Source organism: Xiphophorus couchianus, chromosome 10 (assembly GCF_001444195.1).
Source record: "Xiphophorus couchianus chromosome 10, X_couchianus-1.0, whole genome shotgun sequence".
NCBI lineage: Eukaryota > Metazoa > Chordata > Actinopteri > Cyprinodontiformes > Poeciliidae > Xiphophorus > Xiphophorus couchianus.
The window spans coordinates 11,600,578-11,620,477 of record NC_040237.1 but is presented as its reverse complement, the minus strand read 5'-3'; the positions used below and the strand labels follow the sequence as shown (position 1 = coordinate 11,620,477).

The window sequence follows — 19,900 nt, the reverse complement described above, 5'->3', positions numbered from 1 at the left end:
AACAATTAGTTATTTTTTCACTCTACAGCTATGCTAATACCTTAAAGCCCCGATCTCACAATGATGCTGCACTGTTTAAATTATCAGGTGCTTCTCCAAATAACATTATTCTGACAAGTTTCGAATAGTTGATGCTTTAGATTTGTTTTAAAAAGACAATAATATGGAGAAATATGAACAGAAATTAAGGTTGCCAAAGGCTGGTGGTGTAACAGGGGGGAGGCAGATAAGCTCACAGCTTATATTTCTAGGAGGGACCAAGCAATTAAAAGTTAATGTTTGAGTAATAAAAGACATCAAACATATTTATTCAATATGTTATAAAAACTGCAACAGATTTATCCATGTTCTGATTTTTTTCTCAGTGACAACTCATCACTGCTTTCAGTTCATGGGGGTGAATTATTTCTCTGAATTAATAATGAAAAAAATAAAAATAAAATCTGAAATAACACCTTTCAACCAAAATTCACAGGAAGAGGGTCACAATGTGCAGTTCAGGTACTTTCCGTTTTCATGGGGCACTGAAAGGGCGGGTTAAGTGAGCTGAATGGCACTTTGATGAAATGGATAGTGGACCATTTGTACACCCTGTTGTTTTGATTTAAAATGCATGAATAGAAAAAACATACTTAGTTACTCTTGATGCTGTTTACTGGGAAAAATTTCCCAGTAAATGTGTCTACTGATTTGCATAAATCCTCGATATCTTGTATACTTACTTCCATTTAAACAGTGAGAACGTCTTAAAAAAATAAATGTATTAATAGAAAAAAAAGCATTCACGTTATTTTATTCTGAAAAGGCTCATCTTTGAAAGGGGAAGTGCCCTTTCCGAAACTTGTCTTTCATTGGTCAGCGAGGAGGAAGTGTGCGGATCTAACATTGTTAGCTCGAATGGCTAGGTCCCGACAGAAAAACATATTTACGTTTTGTGAAAAAAAAAAAATACAAACAAACAAAAACCACGTCTGTTGATTATTTTTGAGACAAGGTTACAGCCTTCGTGAGGATGTATCTACTGCACATGTTTTCTGGGTTTTGGTTAACACTATTTACGGTCCGAATTCAACAATACAATAATGTAATTAGCCTTTATTAGCAAACTGAATGGACCGTGAGCCACCGTGGAGCTAAAGCAGCTAACAGTAGAGTCTTCATCAGTGTTTCCAACAAGGGTTATGGTGGCCCAGCAGAGGACAGAGAGACTGAGGAAAGTTACAGAGAACTACTGACCAAGGTATCGGACTCTCTGCACTGTAGCATCGCTTCATCTCTGCTACACTGTATATTTTATGTTAATACACTTTATATTGTCATATACTGATTTGTGTCTGATTCCAGTTCCAGGCAGCAGAAAACATAAGATTCAAATTATAAGACTGAAACCTTGAATGAGTAAAACATGTGTGGACGAGTATTGTGAAAAGGAGAATCCCAGGTGGAGCGAGGATGACTGAGATGATGAAGGTTGAAGCAGATGAACCGGGAGGGTTCGGCTTGGAGCTCCCTATACCTGCAGCATCCACATCAGAACTGGAGGAAATACAAGACAGCAAATATCTCAGTAAGTGACACACATTGGTTTGTCTGGATTGGATCAAATTACCTGTCTGTAAGTTCAAAGGGTCTGTTGGATTGGAAAGTATCAGACCAGTAGTCATTCCTCTTTACATCAAAATCTAATTAAATCTGTTTTGTTCTTTTCAGCAGAAGAAAGGTATGACACATCCACGCACTGACTTGTTCTAATGATTTGTTCAGTTCTTGGATGGGTGTGTGATCAACTGGTGACATTGTAATTTGGAGCTGTACATGGTCTGCATATTTGTTGTAACCTGAGCCAGCAGGAGGAGGGTTTCCCCCCATAAAACTCACTAAGCCCAGTGGTAGGAGAGCTAAAGCATTCATCCAGTGACCTACTGTATTTTTGAGTTAGAAAATGTTTAAATTTGACAGAATTTTGAAAATATGACTATATAATTATGTTTTATTGGAATACCTAAACACCAAACATTAAGTCTCAAAAAAGGGGCTAACATAAAACAGAAAATACTATTAAAATAAATATAATTTTTTTGCACTTCAGTTGTTTTGTCCTAATTATCTAAAATTGCTTATTTTTATGTATGATTTGTCATTTTATTTACTGAAGTTGCAGCACCTATACCAGTAAATACAGACAGTGGTTCTGGTGAATAAAAAAACGACACCTAACTTCAGTCTCCCTGTATGTTCACATACTGACCATACTATGTAGCCATTGTGCTTCCACCAAAGACACTCTAAAACCAATCTTTGCTATCACTGTTAGTGGTTTACAAAAAAACCTAGAGTAAATAAAGAAACAATGCTTAGCATAGTGGGAGTGCAAGTAAAGCCTGGTGGCCTGCCAGGCTTACGATATACTTTGGGAAACCCTGTGTCTGTTAGGTATAGGGGTTGCTCTGATGAGAAATATTCTCTCATAAAACAGTTGCATTTATGTTTAGCTTGCGGATATATTAATCAGTTTAAGTCAAGTTTTAATTGAATAAATTAGAAAAAAAATATCCTCAGAGTTTAATAAAGCAAAAGCTTTTTTTATTTTGAAAATTAAAGTTAATAGATTTTTGACATTTTCAGCAACCGTTAATGTCTGTATGTCTGTCAGTTTTACCTGTCTATCAGACAATGGTGATTAAAGAAGAGGTTCCTGGTGATTGGAGCTCCAATTTGGACCAACAAAATCCACAATCCCCCTGCATAAAGAAGGAAGAAGAAGAACTGTGGATCAGTAAGGAGGAAGAGCATCTTTCTGTGAAGACTGAAAATGAAGAGAAGCCTCTGTTATTAGAGCTTCATCAGATTGAAACTGAATATTATAGAGAGACAGAAGCTCCAACCAGCAGCTTAGCTGAACAAATGGAAATACAATCTGAAGAAGAGGACTGCATAAGACCAGAATCAGACAAGAATCCAGAATGTTCCTCTGGAGAAAATAAAATAACAGTTCACAAAAGAGGTAAACGATTCAAACTGTGTTCCAAATCTATGGCTCAGATTGAAATCCATGGTGGAGAGAAGCCATTTGGTTGCAGTATATGTGGCAAAAGATTTAAAAGTAAGAATCATGTTAGATTACACATCATGACTCACACTGGAAACAGAGAACATAGCTGTGATCTATGTGGTAAAGGATTTTTAGTGAAAGGTCATCTTCACACTCACATGAGACTCCACACTGGAGAAAGACCATTTGCCTGTGACGACTGTGGTAAACGATTTCGAGCAAAGACAAATCTTAAAACTCACATGAAGGTCCATTCTAGAGACAAGCCCTTTTCTTGTGATGTTTGTGGAACAAAATTTAAGAGAAAAGAAACACTTACAAAACACATTTGGATCCACTCCACAGAAAAACCCTTTATCTGTAATGTTTGCAAAAGAGGATTTTCACGACAAAAGAGTCTAAAAAGTCACATGTATCTTCACACAGGAGAGAAACCGTTTATTTGTAGTATTTGTAGTAAAGGATTTGCAGTACAGGAGAATCTAAAGAGTCACATGTGCGTTCACACTGGTGAGAAACCATTTATTTGTGGTGTTTGCAGTAAAGGATTTCGTCGACATGGAGATCTAAAGAGACACATGCGTGTTCATACAGGAGAGAAGCCGTTTATTTGTACAGTCTGCAGTAAAGGATTTTCACAACAAATTCATTTAAAGAGCCATATGCTCGTTCACACTGGGGAGAAACTATTTATTTGTAGTTTTTGCAGTAAAGGATTTTCACAACCAGAAACTTTAAGGAGACATATGCGTGTTCATACAGGAGAGAAAGAGTTTATTTGTAATATTTGTAGTAAAGGATTTTCACTAAAACAACATCTTAAAAACCACATGGAGGTTCACACTGCACCATTTAGCTGTAGTGATTGTGGAAAACGTTTTGTTAGGGAAATCCAGTTACAGCGACATGTGAGACTCCACTCAGATGAGAGACCTTTTGGTTGTGATGTCTGTAAGAGCAGATTCAACCAAAAGTGTCAACTTGAAAATCACATGAGAGTCCATTCAGGAGAGAAACCGTTTGTGTGTGAGGTTTGCAGCAAAGCGTTTTCACAACAAGGAAATCTGAAGAAACACATGGGTGTTCATGAGGGCTGTAATTAAATATTTTAACATTTGACTAGTCTGCCAATATTATATATATATATATATATATATATATATATATCATAAGTTCAAATATATTATTTATTATATATATTATTTATATATATATATCATTTGGATAGTACTATCCATTTGCAGAAAGTGCAAATGGATAGTACTGATTACTATTTGTAGCCTCTAATTCTTCTCCTATTGCCTCCACTTTATTGCATACATTTTTATACTGTATTCCTATGAATACAATATTTTAGGATCTCCATTTTGACAGTTAAGTTTTTTAAGTTTGATTAAACTGGAACTTGTCCCCATTTGATTAAAGGCTTTTCTTTGTTATTGGTCATACAAATATATATAAGAAAACCCGTTTTCAATAAGTTGAAATATGGCTTCCAATGAGGCTTGTTTGTGAGATTAAAGTACATTTTGAAAGCAGCATTGAACATGTATTAAACATACTTTTTATTAAGCCTACTTTCTGTATGAAAAATGTGTTTTAATTAGTCTGATGTATAATTCTAATCTTAAATGTCAGGTTTTCATTAGCTGTAAGTGGAAAATCATCATAGTTAACAAAAACGAAGGCTTGAAAACAATCTGTGTAGTTGCTATATATGGGTTTCATTTGTAATATTGAGTTATTGAAATAAATTAACTTTTCAATAATATTGAAATTTATTAAATGTCTCTGTAAGTAAAGAATAAAGGAAATAAAACAAAACTAAACTCTTAAAGTTAATTTCTGTATGAAGTAAAATAAATGTTTTATTTACATTATTAACATTCTGATCCCGACCCCACTAGGGACGAGGGTGTTAGAAAATGGATGGATGGATGGATGGACATTTTGACAAGGTTATCCCTTAACCTTGTCAAAATGTTTGTCTCTTAAAGGATTTTGATTTTATTTAAGTCTGAGGAAAAAAGAGGGAATGTATCCTCTCTGGCAGTGTGGCTCTGAAAACTGTTCTCTGAGTGTCGAGGTGAGGCCCGACAGATTTACTATCACAAGTGGAACAGTGAGGCTTTGCTATAATGCCACACTTGATATATAAAACTTTATTAGAAATTATTTGGGGTGTTTTTTGGATATAATGGACAAGAAGGTGGAAAAGAAAGAAGGAAAAATAATAATAAAGTGAAAAGGCGGGGCAAAAAAATTTAAAGGGAAAGACAGAGAGAAAGGTTAAAGAGCTATTTAGACTTAGACTTAGACTTACTTAGACTTAGACTGACTTTATTGTCATTTTGCATGCACAGGGTGTATACAGAACGAAATTTCGTTGCATACGGCTCAGGACAATGTTTTGAGCTTTCAATGTTGTGAGGTTACTCCAGAATAAAATAAAATACAGTATAAAATATGAATATAAATATAGAATATAAAGTGCAGGAATGACAGTAAAATATAAGTTATTTAGCTCTGTACATGTGCAAGGTATAAAGTGGAGACCAGATTTTAAGTGCAGTCCAGTTAAGAGTTCAGCAGTCTGATGGCAAGTGGGAAAAAGCTGTTTCAGAACCAGGTGGGCCTGCACCGGATGCTGCGGAACCTCTTTCCAGAGGGCAGCAGGGAGAACAGTCCATGGTGGGGGTGTGAGGGGTCACTGATGATGTTTCGGCCTCAGGACACGCAGCGCTGGGATGAAATGTCCTGAATGGAGGGAAGGGGGGCCCCGATGATCCTCTCTGCTGTCCGCACCACTCTCCTCACGTTCTTCCAGTCGGAGGCGCTGCAGCTTCCACACCACACAGAACAACTGCAAAGTGAGAAACTGGACTTTTATTGAAATAACTTATGGAGATATGTTACATGAACTTATGGATGTAGGTCACAAATATGAAAACAAAGAGCTGCCACCACACTGACAGAAAAACAGATGTATCGTGTCAACTTTTGACTTGGTAATTATTTATTGGTAATTAATTGCCAATAAATAATTATTATTTATTGGTAAATAATAATTTGTTTTGTTATATTATCTAATGTAACAAAACAAAATATGTGTTAACTATATTTGAATAATATAACAAAACATTTCATGTTCTTACAAAATAAAACTTGTAAGACCTGAAAATGTATTGTGCCTCTCTTCTATTTGACCTTCATAAACGTATGGGGACCCAATTTCAGAATCCTGTTCAGTCATCTATATTTTATACAGTTTATGGTCAGCACCTGTCAGGAATTTATGAGAGCTTCAGACTCCAAGAGCTGAAAGAGGCATTAGAGAAACTAAGGGCCACAGAGATAACTGCCACAGTCTGACCCAGGAGTCTTTATACAAGATATCATGAGCAATACACAACTAATATTCAGCTACTTAATTTCACAGTTGGGAGATAATACTGATAGCTTGTTGTAAACAAGCTGTGTCCAATAGTTTATAAAAAAAAACAGTCAGTACTTGCAGTTAATTGTTAAATAGCTTATAAAACAAAATATTGCTGCAGTTTTTTGCAGTGTAACTTTACAAACGGCACCCTATTTAAATCATTACATACATTAGAATGTATACAATGATTTAAAAAGTATAATAGCGTAACACTTACCTCTTTCAAAAATATTTGTATTTTCTGCGTACGTTTTATTCGGAAAAGCCAATAAAAGGAAGTAGTTTTTCGAAATGGAACTTTACTTGCCATTCATTGGTTAATGAGGAGGCAGTCACCGGAAGTCAGCAATGTAGCTTGACTGGCTAAGTCCCAAAACGGAAAACCTCTTAAGAGGTTATGTGAAACCACAATTGTTTATGCCTCTGATTTCCTATTTATCAGTCGCAGTGATCACATCGCTCCCAAATAATTGTTCTAAATCGCTGTGATATTTATAGCCGACTTTATGTACAGAATGCCCTTAGCCTTCAATAGCAAAGTAGAGCTACTGCAGCTAATAACAGAGACTGATGATGCTATTTACGATGTTGAAGCTTTTAAATGTTTGTAATTTAGTGCTACAAGACGAGTCTGTGCTCCACCCTCTGGGGATTACCACCTCGTCCGTGGACACCTCCACTGTCCTTTTCAGCTGAGAACCGAGAGACTTGTAACACCCAGAGTGGAGCCAGAACTACTGAGCAAGGTATCAGACTCTCTGCTCTACTGCATCGATTGAACTCTGCTACTGGTTGCATGCTTTATTAATACACTTTATCTGATCAGATCTCGATTTGTGTCTGATTCTTATTTCAGACAACAGAACAACAGAAGATCCAGATGACATGGCTGAAACCTTGATTTAGTAGAATGTGTGAAGGTTGAAGACAAAGATTGTGAAAAGGAGAATTCCAGGTGGAGCGAGGATGTCTGAGATAAAGAAGGTTGAAGCTGGTGAGTTTGGAGGGTTCCGCTCAGAGCCCGTCCTATCTGCAGCATCCACATCAGAAGAGGAGGAGGAGACACAAGACAACAAAGAGTTCAGTAAGTGACTCACATTTGTTTGTCTTGATTGGAGCAAGTTAAATCTGGCAGCTTAAAAACAAATGTTCAATTTTGGAAAAGCATATCCATTTATAAATGAACTCTATGTCTGTAAATAGAGACATAGAATCTCTATTTACTCTATGTAAATAGAGTAAATAGATGTGCAGTCAGTCACAAGTCTTTGCATGTAATACAAGAAATGTATATTTAATCAGTTTATAACAGTAGTCTCGAGTGTAATATATATGTTGAAAACAAGCAAAAACTCCTCCATCATTGAAAATACTTTTGACCAGATATAATACCATCTCACGCATATGCTGACTGGTGATGACGAACCAAAGAAAAATGAATAACAAGCAAGCAGGAAAAAGTCAAAGACAATTTTTGACCGGAGGTCAGAGCAGTAGGGAGAAGCAGCAGAGAAAAGTCTCATCTGTGACTAGTTGCAGTGGTGCGACCTTAGATATTGTTTAGGTGCACTGTTGAGAAATCAGTTCGCATTTGCGACCAAATTGGTTGGACTGTAGACCTCAATCAGCCAGAGCTGGCATTTAGGAAATATGTGTGCACAACCATTTTTTGACATAGTTGTTATTTATTTAAATTATATCAGATTGTCATTGATTTTTCATGTATCTTTTAATGTTCTCAGTTCATCAAATGTTGGTGATTAAAGTGGTTCCTGATGACTGGAGTCCCAGTTCGGACCAACCCAACCCAGATTTTCCCTCCATAAAAGAGGAAGAGGAGGAACTGAGGGTCAGTCAAGAAGAAGAGGAGCTTACTACGAAGAGTAAAGATGAAAAGAAACCCCAGTTATCAGTTCATCAGATCAAAACTGAAGACATTATGGAGACAGAGGCTCCTGACAGGAGCTCAACTGAAGAGCTAAAAATGGACTCTGACGAAGACAACTGTGGTGAACCAGAAAGAGACAACATCACAGATCCTGTGTGTTCTTACCAACATCGTAAGATAACAGTTCGCAGAAGTGAAAAAACATCTAAATTGTGTTCCAAACTTATGGCTCAGACTGGATTACACACTGGAGAAAAGCCCTTTAGTTGCAATGTCTGTGGTAAACGATTCAAACATAAGACCAATTTTAAACACCATATGAAAATTCACATTGAAAACAGAGAACATAACTGTCAACTTTGTGGAAAAGGATTTAAAGCTAAGCATTTTCTTCAAACGCATATGAGGCTTCACACCGGAGAAAGGCCATTTGCATGCGATGATTGTGGGAGACGGTTTCATGCTAAGGCAGTTCTTAAAAGTCACCTGGAGGTTCACTCTGGAGAAAGGGCTTTTTCCTGTGACATTTGTGGTTCAAGATATAAAAGGAAGGAAACTCTTAAGAAGCACATGTGGGTCCACACGCCAGAGAGACCCTTTGTTTGTAGAGTTTGCAGTAAAGGATTTTATCATCAAAACAGCCTAAGGATTCACATGAATGCTCACACAGGACAGAGACGGTTTATATGCAGCGTTTGTAGTAAAGGATTTGCAGAACAAGAGACTCTGAAGAGACACATGCGTGTTCACACCGGAGAGAAGCCGTTTATTTGTGGTTTCTGCTGCAAAGGATTTTCACAGCAGATTCATTTAAAGAGACACATGCGTGTTCACACCGGTGAGAAGCAGTTTATTTGCATTGTTTGTAGTAAAGAGTTTTCTCAACAGCATCATCTGAAAAACCACATGGAAGTTCATACCGCCTCATTTAGCTGCAGTGATTGTAGTAAGCGTTTTGTGAAGGAAATCCAGTTACAACGACATGCCAGAGTTCACACAGAGGAGAGGCCGTTTGGTTGTGATGTCTGTAAAAGCAGATTTAATCAAAAGTGTCAGCTTGAAAATCACATGAGAGTGCATTCGGGAGAGAAACCATTTGTCTGTGATGTTTGCAGTAAAGGGTTTTCCCAACAAGGAAATCTGAAGCGACACATGGTTGTTCACAAGGTCTGCAACTAATGATTATTTTGATAGTTGAACAATATGCCAGTAATTTTCAAGTTTTCAGCAACTACCTTTATTTTGCAAGTTATCGATGTTCCAATGCCTCTGAATTTATGAAAAAAATCTCATCTTAAACTAAAATGGACTTGTGAATCTCTACTTTGCTTTGATCAGCTGTAGGTCAAAATCTTAAACTTAAAAACAAGCCAGAACTGAATTAATTTTTTTTTACTTGTTACAGCAAAAAGATTAAAAAAGTAAAATGGGTTATTTTCAACAACACTTTTTACTATGACTGCCAATGACAATATTTTTCCTTCCTGTACAGTAGTTTTATTTAATATATCACTGTTTATGTACCTCAAAGATTTGCACTTAAAAGTACAAATGGTATGTATTTCTATCTCTCCATTATTGCAAAGAAATTATGTATTTCCACATAAAAAGCCAGAGTTCTCAGAATCTCAAATATTAAGAGATAGAGCTAGAAAATCCAAATAGACCCTGATATCATCATGAGTAAAATACCTAAAGCAAATGAATTGATCTCTTTAATACCCTCTGTGGCTTCTGTCTTGTATTTTATGTTCATTGGACTTGAGACGATTCTTGTCCGTGATTGGTGGAGGCAGAAGGCAAATTTGTGACCTGAGAAGAGGATTACTTTATGATGGACAAAATATATGTAAATAGTTTTTATACTGGCTTATGATCAATTCACAATCTATGATCACCATCCCTCTGTTACAGGTGGAAATTTGCATTTTTTGCTACAACCTGTTACCATGCATCTTTCCTTTGAAAAGATTAATTAAACATTGTACGCTGTGTCTATAAATAAAAACGGTCTAAAGTGATTCATTCTCTGTTCTTATAAACCAGACACAAACCAGAAAAGTGCCTTTGGTTAAATAGTCGTGCTTGTAAGTAACTGTTAGCAGACTGTTGGGCGAATTGCCCTTTTTGGTCAGAAGGGCAGATGGCATAGGATTTGCAGCCTTGCTTCAGGCAGCTAACACTCTACACCACAGGTGTCAAACTCCAGTCCTCAAGGGCCGGTGTCCTGCAACTTTTAGATGTGCCTCTGCTGCACCACACCTGAATAGAATAATTAGGTCATTAGCAAGGCTCTGGAGAACTGATCTACACAAGGAGGAGGTAATTAAGCCATTTCATTCCAGCGGTTTTGTACCTGTGGCACATCTAAAAACTGCAGGACAGCGGCCCTTGAGGACTGGAGTTTGACACCCCTGCTCTACACCATTAAATTGGAAGGAAGTTGTATTGATTTGGTCAGCTACACAAAGTGCACATTAACACATGCAAGCACATCATTAAGTCAATGCATTCATGAGAGTTTAAAAATCCTCCATTGACTCCTCAGTATCTGGGTGTCATTTCTCCAACTGCTCCTTGCTCATGGACCTCAAGCTGCTTTAAAACTCATTATCTAAATGCTCATCTATTATCCACCTTGTTTGCTTGAAAATGATTAGCAAGTGGCTACAGCTGAAAATAACATTATGTGTGTGCAAACATTGTCAGAGACACAAACTTGTAATTTTGCAGACTGCAGCCAGGGAACTCTCCTCACATACACACTAATTTAAGGGGATTTTTTAATTTCATTTTAGAAAAATAATGACAAATGTATTACCAAACTTATTAATGTTGAGAGGTTAAGAGCTGTTTGTATGCCAGGACTACTGGCATACTACTGGTTACGTTTTTGTGAATAAGAGTATGAAAACAAATTATATAGTAATTAATATATTTGGAACAATTCTAAACGGAATAGGGCATAAACAAGTGTCTTATTAGTGAGTTCCTTCACAGTAGCATTGTTTTAACTTGGAAAGTTAACATTTGAAAGAGGACGTAGTTTCTTTAGTCAGAACTTTACTTGAAATTCATTGGTCAGTTAGCAGGCAGTAACCGGAAGTAGCAACGTTAGCCTGACTGGCTAATCTCACTATACCCAGATAAAAAAAAACAAACATCTTAATGTTTGTGTAAGAACAGGTGTGTGTTGTGTATTTGATATTGTAGTCTCTGCGATGACGTCACAACTACATGCTTGCAGTAAGTAGCGTATTTAAGGCTTAATAAATGGAGTGAATGGGTGGTTGATCGACCGTTAGCAGCTATGTAGCTAAAGCAGCTAACAGCAGAAACTTAATCAGTATTTCTGGCCTTGACGATTTTAAAAGTTTGTGCTTTGAGACTACAGGACAAGTCAGTCTGTACGTCTGAGGCCACCTCTTCTGACCTTGTCCAGCTGAGGACCGAGAGACTGGAGACAGAAACAGAGTGGACACAGAACTACTGACCAAGGTATTAGACTCTGCTATTACACTTTATTTGATCAGATACCGAATTGTGTCTGGTTCTAATTTCAGACAGAAGAAGATACAGGATATCTGCCTGAAACCTACATATTATAGAACATATGAAGGTTGAAGACAAGGACAGTGGAAAGGAAAGGTTGAGAGGAGTGAGGATCTCTGAGGTGATGAAGGTTGAAGCAGATGAACCTGGAGGGCTCAGGTTGGAGCCCCCCATACCTGCAGCATCCGCATCACAACTGGACCAGACTGAAGACAACAAGGATCTCAGTAAGTCACACACATTGGCTTGTCTGAGGAAGAAAAGTACGTAAGCAGAAAGCATGTAAAAAGGATAAGTGTATCACCTTCTAAATAACAGAACAATGTTTTATTAAGATTGTGTTGGATATAAAATAAAGCCAGGGGTATGAAACTGCAAGCTCCTCATCGACCCATCGGACCCATCTCATTTTTGGGGTAACAGTTAAGAGGTCCATAGCTCATCCATTTTTCTCCTAAAGCCAGTAACAAAAAGGGCTTTGTGATATTTGAACAAACACTTCAGGCGGCAGACACTATCAAAATATCTCATGCATTTTTGGGGGTGCACCGATCAGTCGACCTTGTTTCTTTGATTATGGGTGATCAGCAATCAGCCGATACATGTGAAACTGAACTTATCCACTGATCTTATTTACCTCTGCCGTAGGAGAGGACTGACTGACCAGAAAACTGCAATTGCTGCACCGCTAGTATTTTTATTTTCATCTTTTAATATTTTCTTATGTATGATGTGTCGTAATTTATATTTGGAACTCGTTTACGTCATTGCTGGGTTGCTATTCTTTTGGCTGACATGAGTAAATGTATATATAGCTTACTTATGATTGTTTTTGTTTTTTCATTTTTAAAAAAAATACTTAAGCATTAAATCAGATATAAATATTTAGTAGATTTTATTTTGTGTATTAGATTTCATTGTTTTACTTTTATGATTTGGAGGTAATTGTAAAAAATTTTTCTGTGTTTCAATGATTTCAGATGTTCACATGATAAAAGCTAAAGAAGAGATTTCCCATGACTGGAGCTCTAGTTTGGACCAGCAGAACTCAAACACCCCACACGTAAAGGAGGAAGAGGAGGAACTAAGGATCTGTCTGAAGGAAGAGCAGCTTACTGTGAAAAGTGAAGATGAAGAGAAACAGGTCATTGAGCAGATCAAAACTGATGAAGAACGTAAGACAGATGGTGCAACCAGGAGCACAGCAGAGAAGAGACAATCAGACCTTGATGGAGAGCCAGAACCAGACAGGAACCCAAATCCAGCATGCTTTTCTCAACAAAGTGAGATGGCAATTCACAAAACGGGCCAAAGTTCTCAATTGTGCTCTAAACCTGCGGTTCAGAGTGGAGTCCAATCAGGAGAAAAGCCGTTTAGTTGCAGTATTTGCGGCAAAAGTTTCAAAAATAAGAAATGTGTTAGATTGCACATGATGGTTCATGTACAAAGCAGGAACCATAGATGTGACCTTTGTGGAAAATGTTTTAAAAAAAACAGTTGCCTTCAGGAACACATTAGAGTCCACACTGGAGAGAAACCATTTGCTTGTGATGTTTGTGGTAGAAGGTTCCACGCAAAAACAATTCTTAGAGATCACCTAAAGGTTCATTCAGGAGAAAAACCTTTTTCCTGTGATACTTGTGGTGCAAAATTTAAAAGAAATGTCTGTCTTACGAAGCACTCGAAGATCCACGCTGCAGAGAGACCGTTTGTCTGTAGCCTTTGCAGTAAAGAATTTGTACACGAAAATAATTTCACGAGACACATGCGTGTTCACACAGGAGAGAAACCGTTCATTTGTGGTTTTTGTAGTAAAGGATTTCCACTACAAACTCGTCTTAACAGTCACATGCGCGTTCACACAGGAGAGAGACCCTACAATTGCAGTGTATGCAGTAGAGCATTTTCATATCAAGAAACTTTAAAGCGACACATGTCTGTCCATACCGGAGAGAAACCATACACCTGCAGTGTTTGCAGTAGAAGCTTTTCACATAGTGATACTCTAAAAACCCACATGCGTGTTCACACTGGTGAGAAGCCATTTGTTTGTAGTGTTTGTAGTAGGGGATTTTCACAACAAAGATACCTTAATGGTCACATGAGTGTTCACTCAACATAGAGTTTGTTTAATTACAGTGTTTGTAGTTGATAAGCAGGTCAAAGAAATTGATGATTGTAATTTAAAGTCTTGGAAGGAGACACAGATCAAGCAGAAACAGATCTCCACTCAACAGAGAGGTTTGTACCAGCAGATTTTACTAAAACTATTTTACTAAAAGCTCCTTCAGCTTTTTTCAAATTTTCAGTTGGAAAGACAGGAATGAAGTCATAATTCTAACTAGGAAAGTTGGAGCTCGCCAGGCAACTCCATGTTTTCCATCAGTCGTATGCGCATGTATAGAATCTAGTGAAAGTTGTTAAAATAGACTATTATCACTTAACAATGTGAGTCTCATTTAATCAGCGGTGTTCATAGAGCTGCAAAATATTGGATATAAACAATATAAATATAATATATGCATATAATATAAACATGCTTTTGTCTGTTTCAATGTATAAAATATAGAGAAATATATACTAACCACCTTGTACTTTTAGTCGGCACCAATAGAAATGTCAAATCTCAGTTTTCCAGCTTGAGACCAGAATGCTCTGTATTAAGGTTTGAGGTCCAAACTGTGACTTATTAGGCAACTCAAGTGCAGGTGGAGGTGGAGGTGAGCAGCCTGCTCAGTTGCATTGAACAATCCAGCTGCAGTTGTGGGGGGAAAAAAAACTCTCAGGTTTTAGTTTCTGATGGATCTCCACCTCTTTTGGGAGGGAAAAAAACTCAAAAGGTTTGTATTCAGGGTAGTGAAGGATTTGGCCAAACCCCTACCTTTTTTTTTTTCTCTTAATGTCCTGCAGACATATGGGTCCTGTAAAGAGAGCAGATGTTAGCCAGGTACATTTTCTACAGATTGATTGGTGCTTCCTGTCAGACAGGAAGTCTCTGTGATCCACCTGCAGATGGAGTCAGAGATGTTGTCTTGAAACAAAGCTGGGATTTTGCTGCTGAAATGAGAGCTGAAGTCCTCAAATAATATCCTGGTGTAGGTGCCTGGAGAGTTCAGATGCTGAAGCACAAAGTGACATGCAATATTACCAACATTGTCTACACACCTGTTGGCTCCATAGATGAACTGCACAGCGTGTGAGAGGATTGTCGTGTCTGTCTTTTTTTTTCCTGAGTATATCTTAGCTTTATTTGCTACTTATCTGATTGCAGTTGTGTTGGTGTTTTTGCACATATTAGAAATGTTAGTGCTGTGATTCTGTAGTGCAACAGTATCAGAAAGAAATGGTTGTGATATATACATTTCCAAGAAGAACTACATTGTTGCAACTTTTTCATATTTTAGATCTCTTCCCAATGAGGCAAAGAGCTGCAGTTGTAAAAGTAACCTTTTTGTTAATGTAACCAGGCTTCCCGATTTGGCAAAATATGAATTAACACCAAACAGAGCACGCTAAAACACAGCTGGACTCATCTGTGGTGGCACTTAAATTATCTTAGGGGCAACCTGGTAAGGTAAATATCTAATACAAGACATTATATGATATAAATCTAAAACAATATGTTGTAGTTAACTCTAAGAAGGATTTGTGCAATATTTTACATTTCCACCAGGCAAATGGAATTTGATCTTTGTTTCAAAGCAAAGTAGATGGGATTAGCTGCAATTGTTGCCTGCTAATATTTTCTCAAAAACCCTAAACTACTTTTTTAAACATAAACCTAAACTATACAAAACAGTGTAAGAGAAAGATCAGGATTACAAAACCGATTAAACCTACTGATGGACACTACATTCTTTTAATTCTATATAACAGTCTACTCCTCGCAAAACCAGTAAGTGCTTTATGTTCTTGTTTATGGTAATTGTTTCTATATTCCTGTAAATGGTGTATTTCTGCACAAAGTTTCAATTATCTTAATACACTCATGCATTTTGTAGAACCAGCACTTTTTTTTCACAACTATGTATTTTTCCTTTTGACATTAATGTATATTCTCAACTTTTAGATTATATCTGTGTTCATCCTTATGTGCCTCTGTGTGATCCTCTGTGCATGTCAACATTGAGAAATAAATGGTAATTTTAGTGTTTGCTTTATTTGTGAATTAAATAGTTTCTTCAGGAAGTATTAGATATGCTTAAAATCTTTCATTTTTAAAATTGACTTTCTATAAATATTTTATTCTGATTAAATTGGGAGATGTATCAAAAACATGTTATCCCAGATTTTATTTTGAAACCTGGGTAATTAGGTTTTCTCAGCAACTAGTTGAGAAAAGCAATTTCTCAACTAATTGCTTTTCTCAATTAGTTGAGAAAAGCATGAATGCACAAAGGAAAGCAGGTGAAATGAGAGTTGAATGGAAAAGGTAGGAAAGAAGCTGCAATAATGTCAAGGCTCAGATTTAGACACTCTGAATTGAACAGCACACTATTTAAAAAAGTAAAAGCCTATAGCAGTGGTGCCCAAAGTCATCCTGCATGTTTGGTCTTGAAGAAGATCATACAAAGGAAAGAGATCATTAAACAGTTTTATTCAATCGTTTTGTTTTCTCGGAGGAAATAAAATCTCAGAAGTGTTTTTTTAGTACAGAATGATCGGCTAACTTTGAACAATGTTTATATAACCCAACATGAGTTCTTTGCAGCTTAAACAAAATAGAAATGACCTTTTTTATCGCAATAAAAGCCTCTAAATTCACCCAATATTTCAAAGTGCAATTTAGTACTGCTACTAAACAAAACTGTGATCACATAATGCAGAGATGGATTAAAGACTTGTTGACAATTTAGAAAAATTAACTGATTAAATTTACAAATAAACGGTTTCTCTCCTGTATGAACAGGCATGTGACTCTTTAGACTAATTGAATGGGAAAATCTTCTGTAGCAAAAGCCACAAATCAATGGTTTCTCTTCCATGTGAACACGCATGTGACTCATCAAATGAATTAGTTGAGAAAATTCTTTACTACTAACACTACAAATAATCGGTCTCTCTCCGGTGTGAATATGCATGTGACTCTTTAGATTTCCTTGTCGCAAAAACCGTTTTCTACAAACACTACAAATGGTTTCTCTGTGGAATGGATCTGTATGTGCTTTTTAAAAATTTATTTTAACCAGAATCATGAACCACAAACATCACATGAAAAAGGTTTTTCTTCTGAGTGGACCTTCTTGTCTAAGACTCGTCTTTGCATGAAACCTTCTACAGCAAACATCACAGGCAAAAGATTTCTCTCTGGGGTGGATATTGTGTCTGAAGAGAATGCTTTCCTACAAATCCTTTACCACAAAGATCACAACTATGCTCTCTCTTTCCTGTGTGAGTCATCATGTGTAATTTAACAAAATGCTTACGTCTGAATCTTTTATCGCACAAATTGCAACCAAATGATTTCTCCCCATCTGCCATGTTACTTTGCTGGGAGGGACATCCAGGTTCTGGGTCCCTGTCTGGTTCTGGCCTCCTAAAGTTCTCTGCAACAGGTTCAGGTGAACTGCTGGTTGGAACTTCTGTCTCTAGATGTTCTTCAGTTTGGATTTGATAAAGCTCTGATAAATGAGGTTTCTCTCCATCTTTAATCTTCACAGTAAGCAACTCTTCTTCCTGACTGATCCACAGTCTCTTCTCTTCCTCCTTCATGTGGGCTTCTGGATTCTCACTGTCCAAACTAGGAGTCCAATCATGGGGAATCTCTTTAATCATAAACATCCGATGAACTGGAAATAATGAAACACAAACGGGCATTAATGGTTGCTGACAATTTTATAAATTAAATTATATAGACTGTAAGGGTAAAAAAAAGAAATATATTGAACATTTTCTTTTTTTTTTTTTTTTTGAACTTTATTTTTTTTTAGTTTTTACAACGCATGTTCAAGGTTACATTCTTCTGTCTCTTACTGACATTTGTCATCTGCATTACAACTTGGCAACAGAAGATGAGACAGTAGGTGTTCTTAACAAATGTAATAATGATTACAAAACAACAAAACAAAATCAACAGACAGATAACAGCAAAATAAAATAAATACAAAACATACGATTAAATCCTCCCTGAGTTAAAGTGGTTCCCACCATGGTATTTTAGACCGATCCAAGAGAACATACAAGTGCAAAAGGGCAATCCTGTAATTGTGTCACTGAAATAATAACGGTATGACAGAGGTGGAGACCTTATATTAACAACTATTTTTTGAAGCCTTAAGGAATATGTGATTTCTTCCATCAAATGAATGTCCCAAACTTTTTGTATCCATGTGTTATATGTAGGAGGTCCTGGCTTCAGCCATCTGATAGTTATGCATTTCAATGCTGCTGTGAGCAAGATTCTTAGAAGATATCTATCATCCTTCCTGTCCAATCCATCGGGTATTACTCCCAAAATTGCCACCAAGGGGGTTTTTGGAACATTTCTTCTGAAAATTACCTTGAGAGCTTCAAAAATGTCCTCCCAGAATACACTTAGTTTAGGACAAGCCCAAAAGATATGAGTATGATTTGCATTCTGCGTCCCACAGTTTCTCCAGCATGGACTGGGTTGTGTTGGGTTCATTTTACTGGTTATTGCTGGCGTTCTGAAAAACCGGACTATTACTTTCCATTTGAATTCTCTCCATGTATTAGAATTTGTTGTTAATTGTGCTTCAGTACATATTTCTTCCCATGTGTCTCCTGCTATTGACTCCTGCAATTCAGTCTCCCATTTATGCTTTATGTTTGTGGAATCGTGCACATTTATGGATAGAAACAGGTCATATATTTTACTAATTACTTTATCATTTCCCTTTCCCCTTTGTATGTCCATTAGGAAATTTTCTATAGGTGTAGATTCAAGAAGTTTAGTCCAATTGTTCTGTGTCATCACAAAGGTTCTAAGTTGTAAGTATCTATAGAAGTCCGTCTTAGGGAGGCCAAATTGAACATTTTCACAATAGATTTTTTTAGATCAGGTGCTAAGCATTTGTAGTAATTAGAAGACCATCATCAAAAAGATATAGTTAAGGACACTTTATGTGGCTGATTTAAATTTTTCAGATATCAGAATAAGTTAAAAAGACTGAAAACTCAAACAGTAACTCAGGTCTATCCAAACTCCTTAGTTAAAGCCATGTAGGAACCCTGGATATAAAACTGTTGGAAGCTTCATTCCAGTCTGTCAAAGATCTGGTTGGGCACATGGTGTCTGTTGCAATATGAGTGGCCCTGCGATGGACATCTGACCTGCTTCAACCTTCATCACGTCAGACATCCTCACTCCACCCCGGATCCTCCTTTTTACAATCCTTGTCTTCAAACTTCACATGTTCCAGTAGGTTTCCAGTAATATAACCTGGATCTTCTGTTTTTCTGCTGCCTGAAACTGGAATCAGACATAAGTCAACCTCTGATCAAATAAAGTGTATTGATAAAAAATGTAAACAGTAGCAGAGCAGAGTCTTATTGCCTTGCCAGTAGTTCTGGGTCCACTCTGTAGCTGTAGTCTCCCGGTCCAAAGCTGAACCATGGATTTTTATAGGTTTAAAAGTCTCTAGTTAGCTGCTTCAGCTCCACAGTGGCTAACATGCATTTCCTCTCACCGAAAAAGCCAAATTACTTTATGTACGGCTACCTTAGGCGATACATAATCACAGAGATTAAACACAAACACGTAGAAGTAATATCCTTGCGCAGGCTGCTGATTAGAGTATGAAGCACCAATTATGCTACCTGTAATCACAACTTAGCGGTTTTCCCCTCGGAACCTAGCTAGTCAAGCTAACGTCGTTCTTCCTACTGACTGACCAATGAATGACAAACATAGGAGAAAAAACACAACACAAACGTATACTTTTCATAAGAAAATAACTTAAATTAGCATTTCAATTCGGTGTTGAGTATTGAGTAAGCGATAATGATT

The 19,900-nt window shown here is 37.0% G+C and overlaps 2 protein-coding genes and 1 long non-coding RNA gene across 6 annotated transcripts; 2 read left to right on the top strand and 1 right to left on the bottom strand.

Moving 5' to 3' along the window:
- Nucleotides 1-830: 830 nt before the first annotated feature.
- LOC114151827 (gastrula zinc finger protein XlCGF57.1-like) lies at nucleotides 831-10,400 on the top strand. Of its 4 annotated transcripts, none has more exons than XM_028029274.1 (3): nucleotides 831-1,240; nucleotides 1,351-1,567; nucleotides 2,654-4,205. In XM_028029274.1, the coding sequence occupies exons 2-3, from the start codon at nucleotides 1,453-1,455 to the stop codon at nucleotides 4,153-4,155; spliced, it is 1,617 nt and encodes a 538-aa protein (XP_027885075.1). In that variant the 5' UTR covers nucleotides 831-1,240; nucleotides 1,351-1,452; the 3' UTR covers nucleotides 4,156-4,205. The 4 variants fall into 4 exon arrangements, with proteins under 4 accessions (XP_027885075.1, XP_027885074.1, XP_027885077.1 ...); XM_028029273.1 differs by having other exon boundaries at nucleotides 1,345-1,567; XM_028029276.1 differs by lacking the exons at nucleotides 1,351-1,567; nucleotides 2,654-4,205 and adding exons at nucleotides 7,348-7,575; nucleotides 8,234-10,400 and having other exon boundaries at nucleotides 1,225-1,240.
- Nucleotides 10,401-11,455: 1,055 nt separating this feature from the next.
- On the top strand, nucleotides 11,456-16,079 carry LOC114151836 (zinc finger protein OZF-like). The gene is made up of 3 exons (XM_028029288.1): nucleotides 11,456-11,877; nucleotides 11,943-12,158; nucleotides 12,912-16,079. Exons 2-3 carry the CDS (start codon nucleotides 11,993-11,995, stop codon nucleotides 14,051-14,053), a joined length of 1,308 nt encoding a protein of 435 aa, XP_027885089.1. The 5' UTR covers nucleotides 11,456-11,877; nucleotides 11,943-11,992; the 3' UTR covers nucleotides 14,054-16,079.
- Nucleotides 16,080-16,509: 430 nt separating this feature from the next.
- On the bottom strand, nucleotides 16,510-19,824 carry LOC114151840 (uncharacterized). Its single transcript, XR_003597026.1, has 2 exons — nucleotides 19,225-19,824; nucleotides 16,510-17,720 (listed from the first exon to the last, which is right to left on the bottom strand). It is a non-coding gene; the product is annotated as an uncharacterized LOC114151840 (long non-coding RNA).
- Between the last annotated feature and the right edge of the window lie 76 nt (nucleotides 19,825-19,900).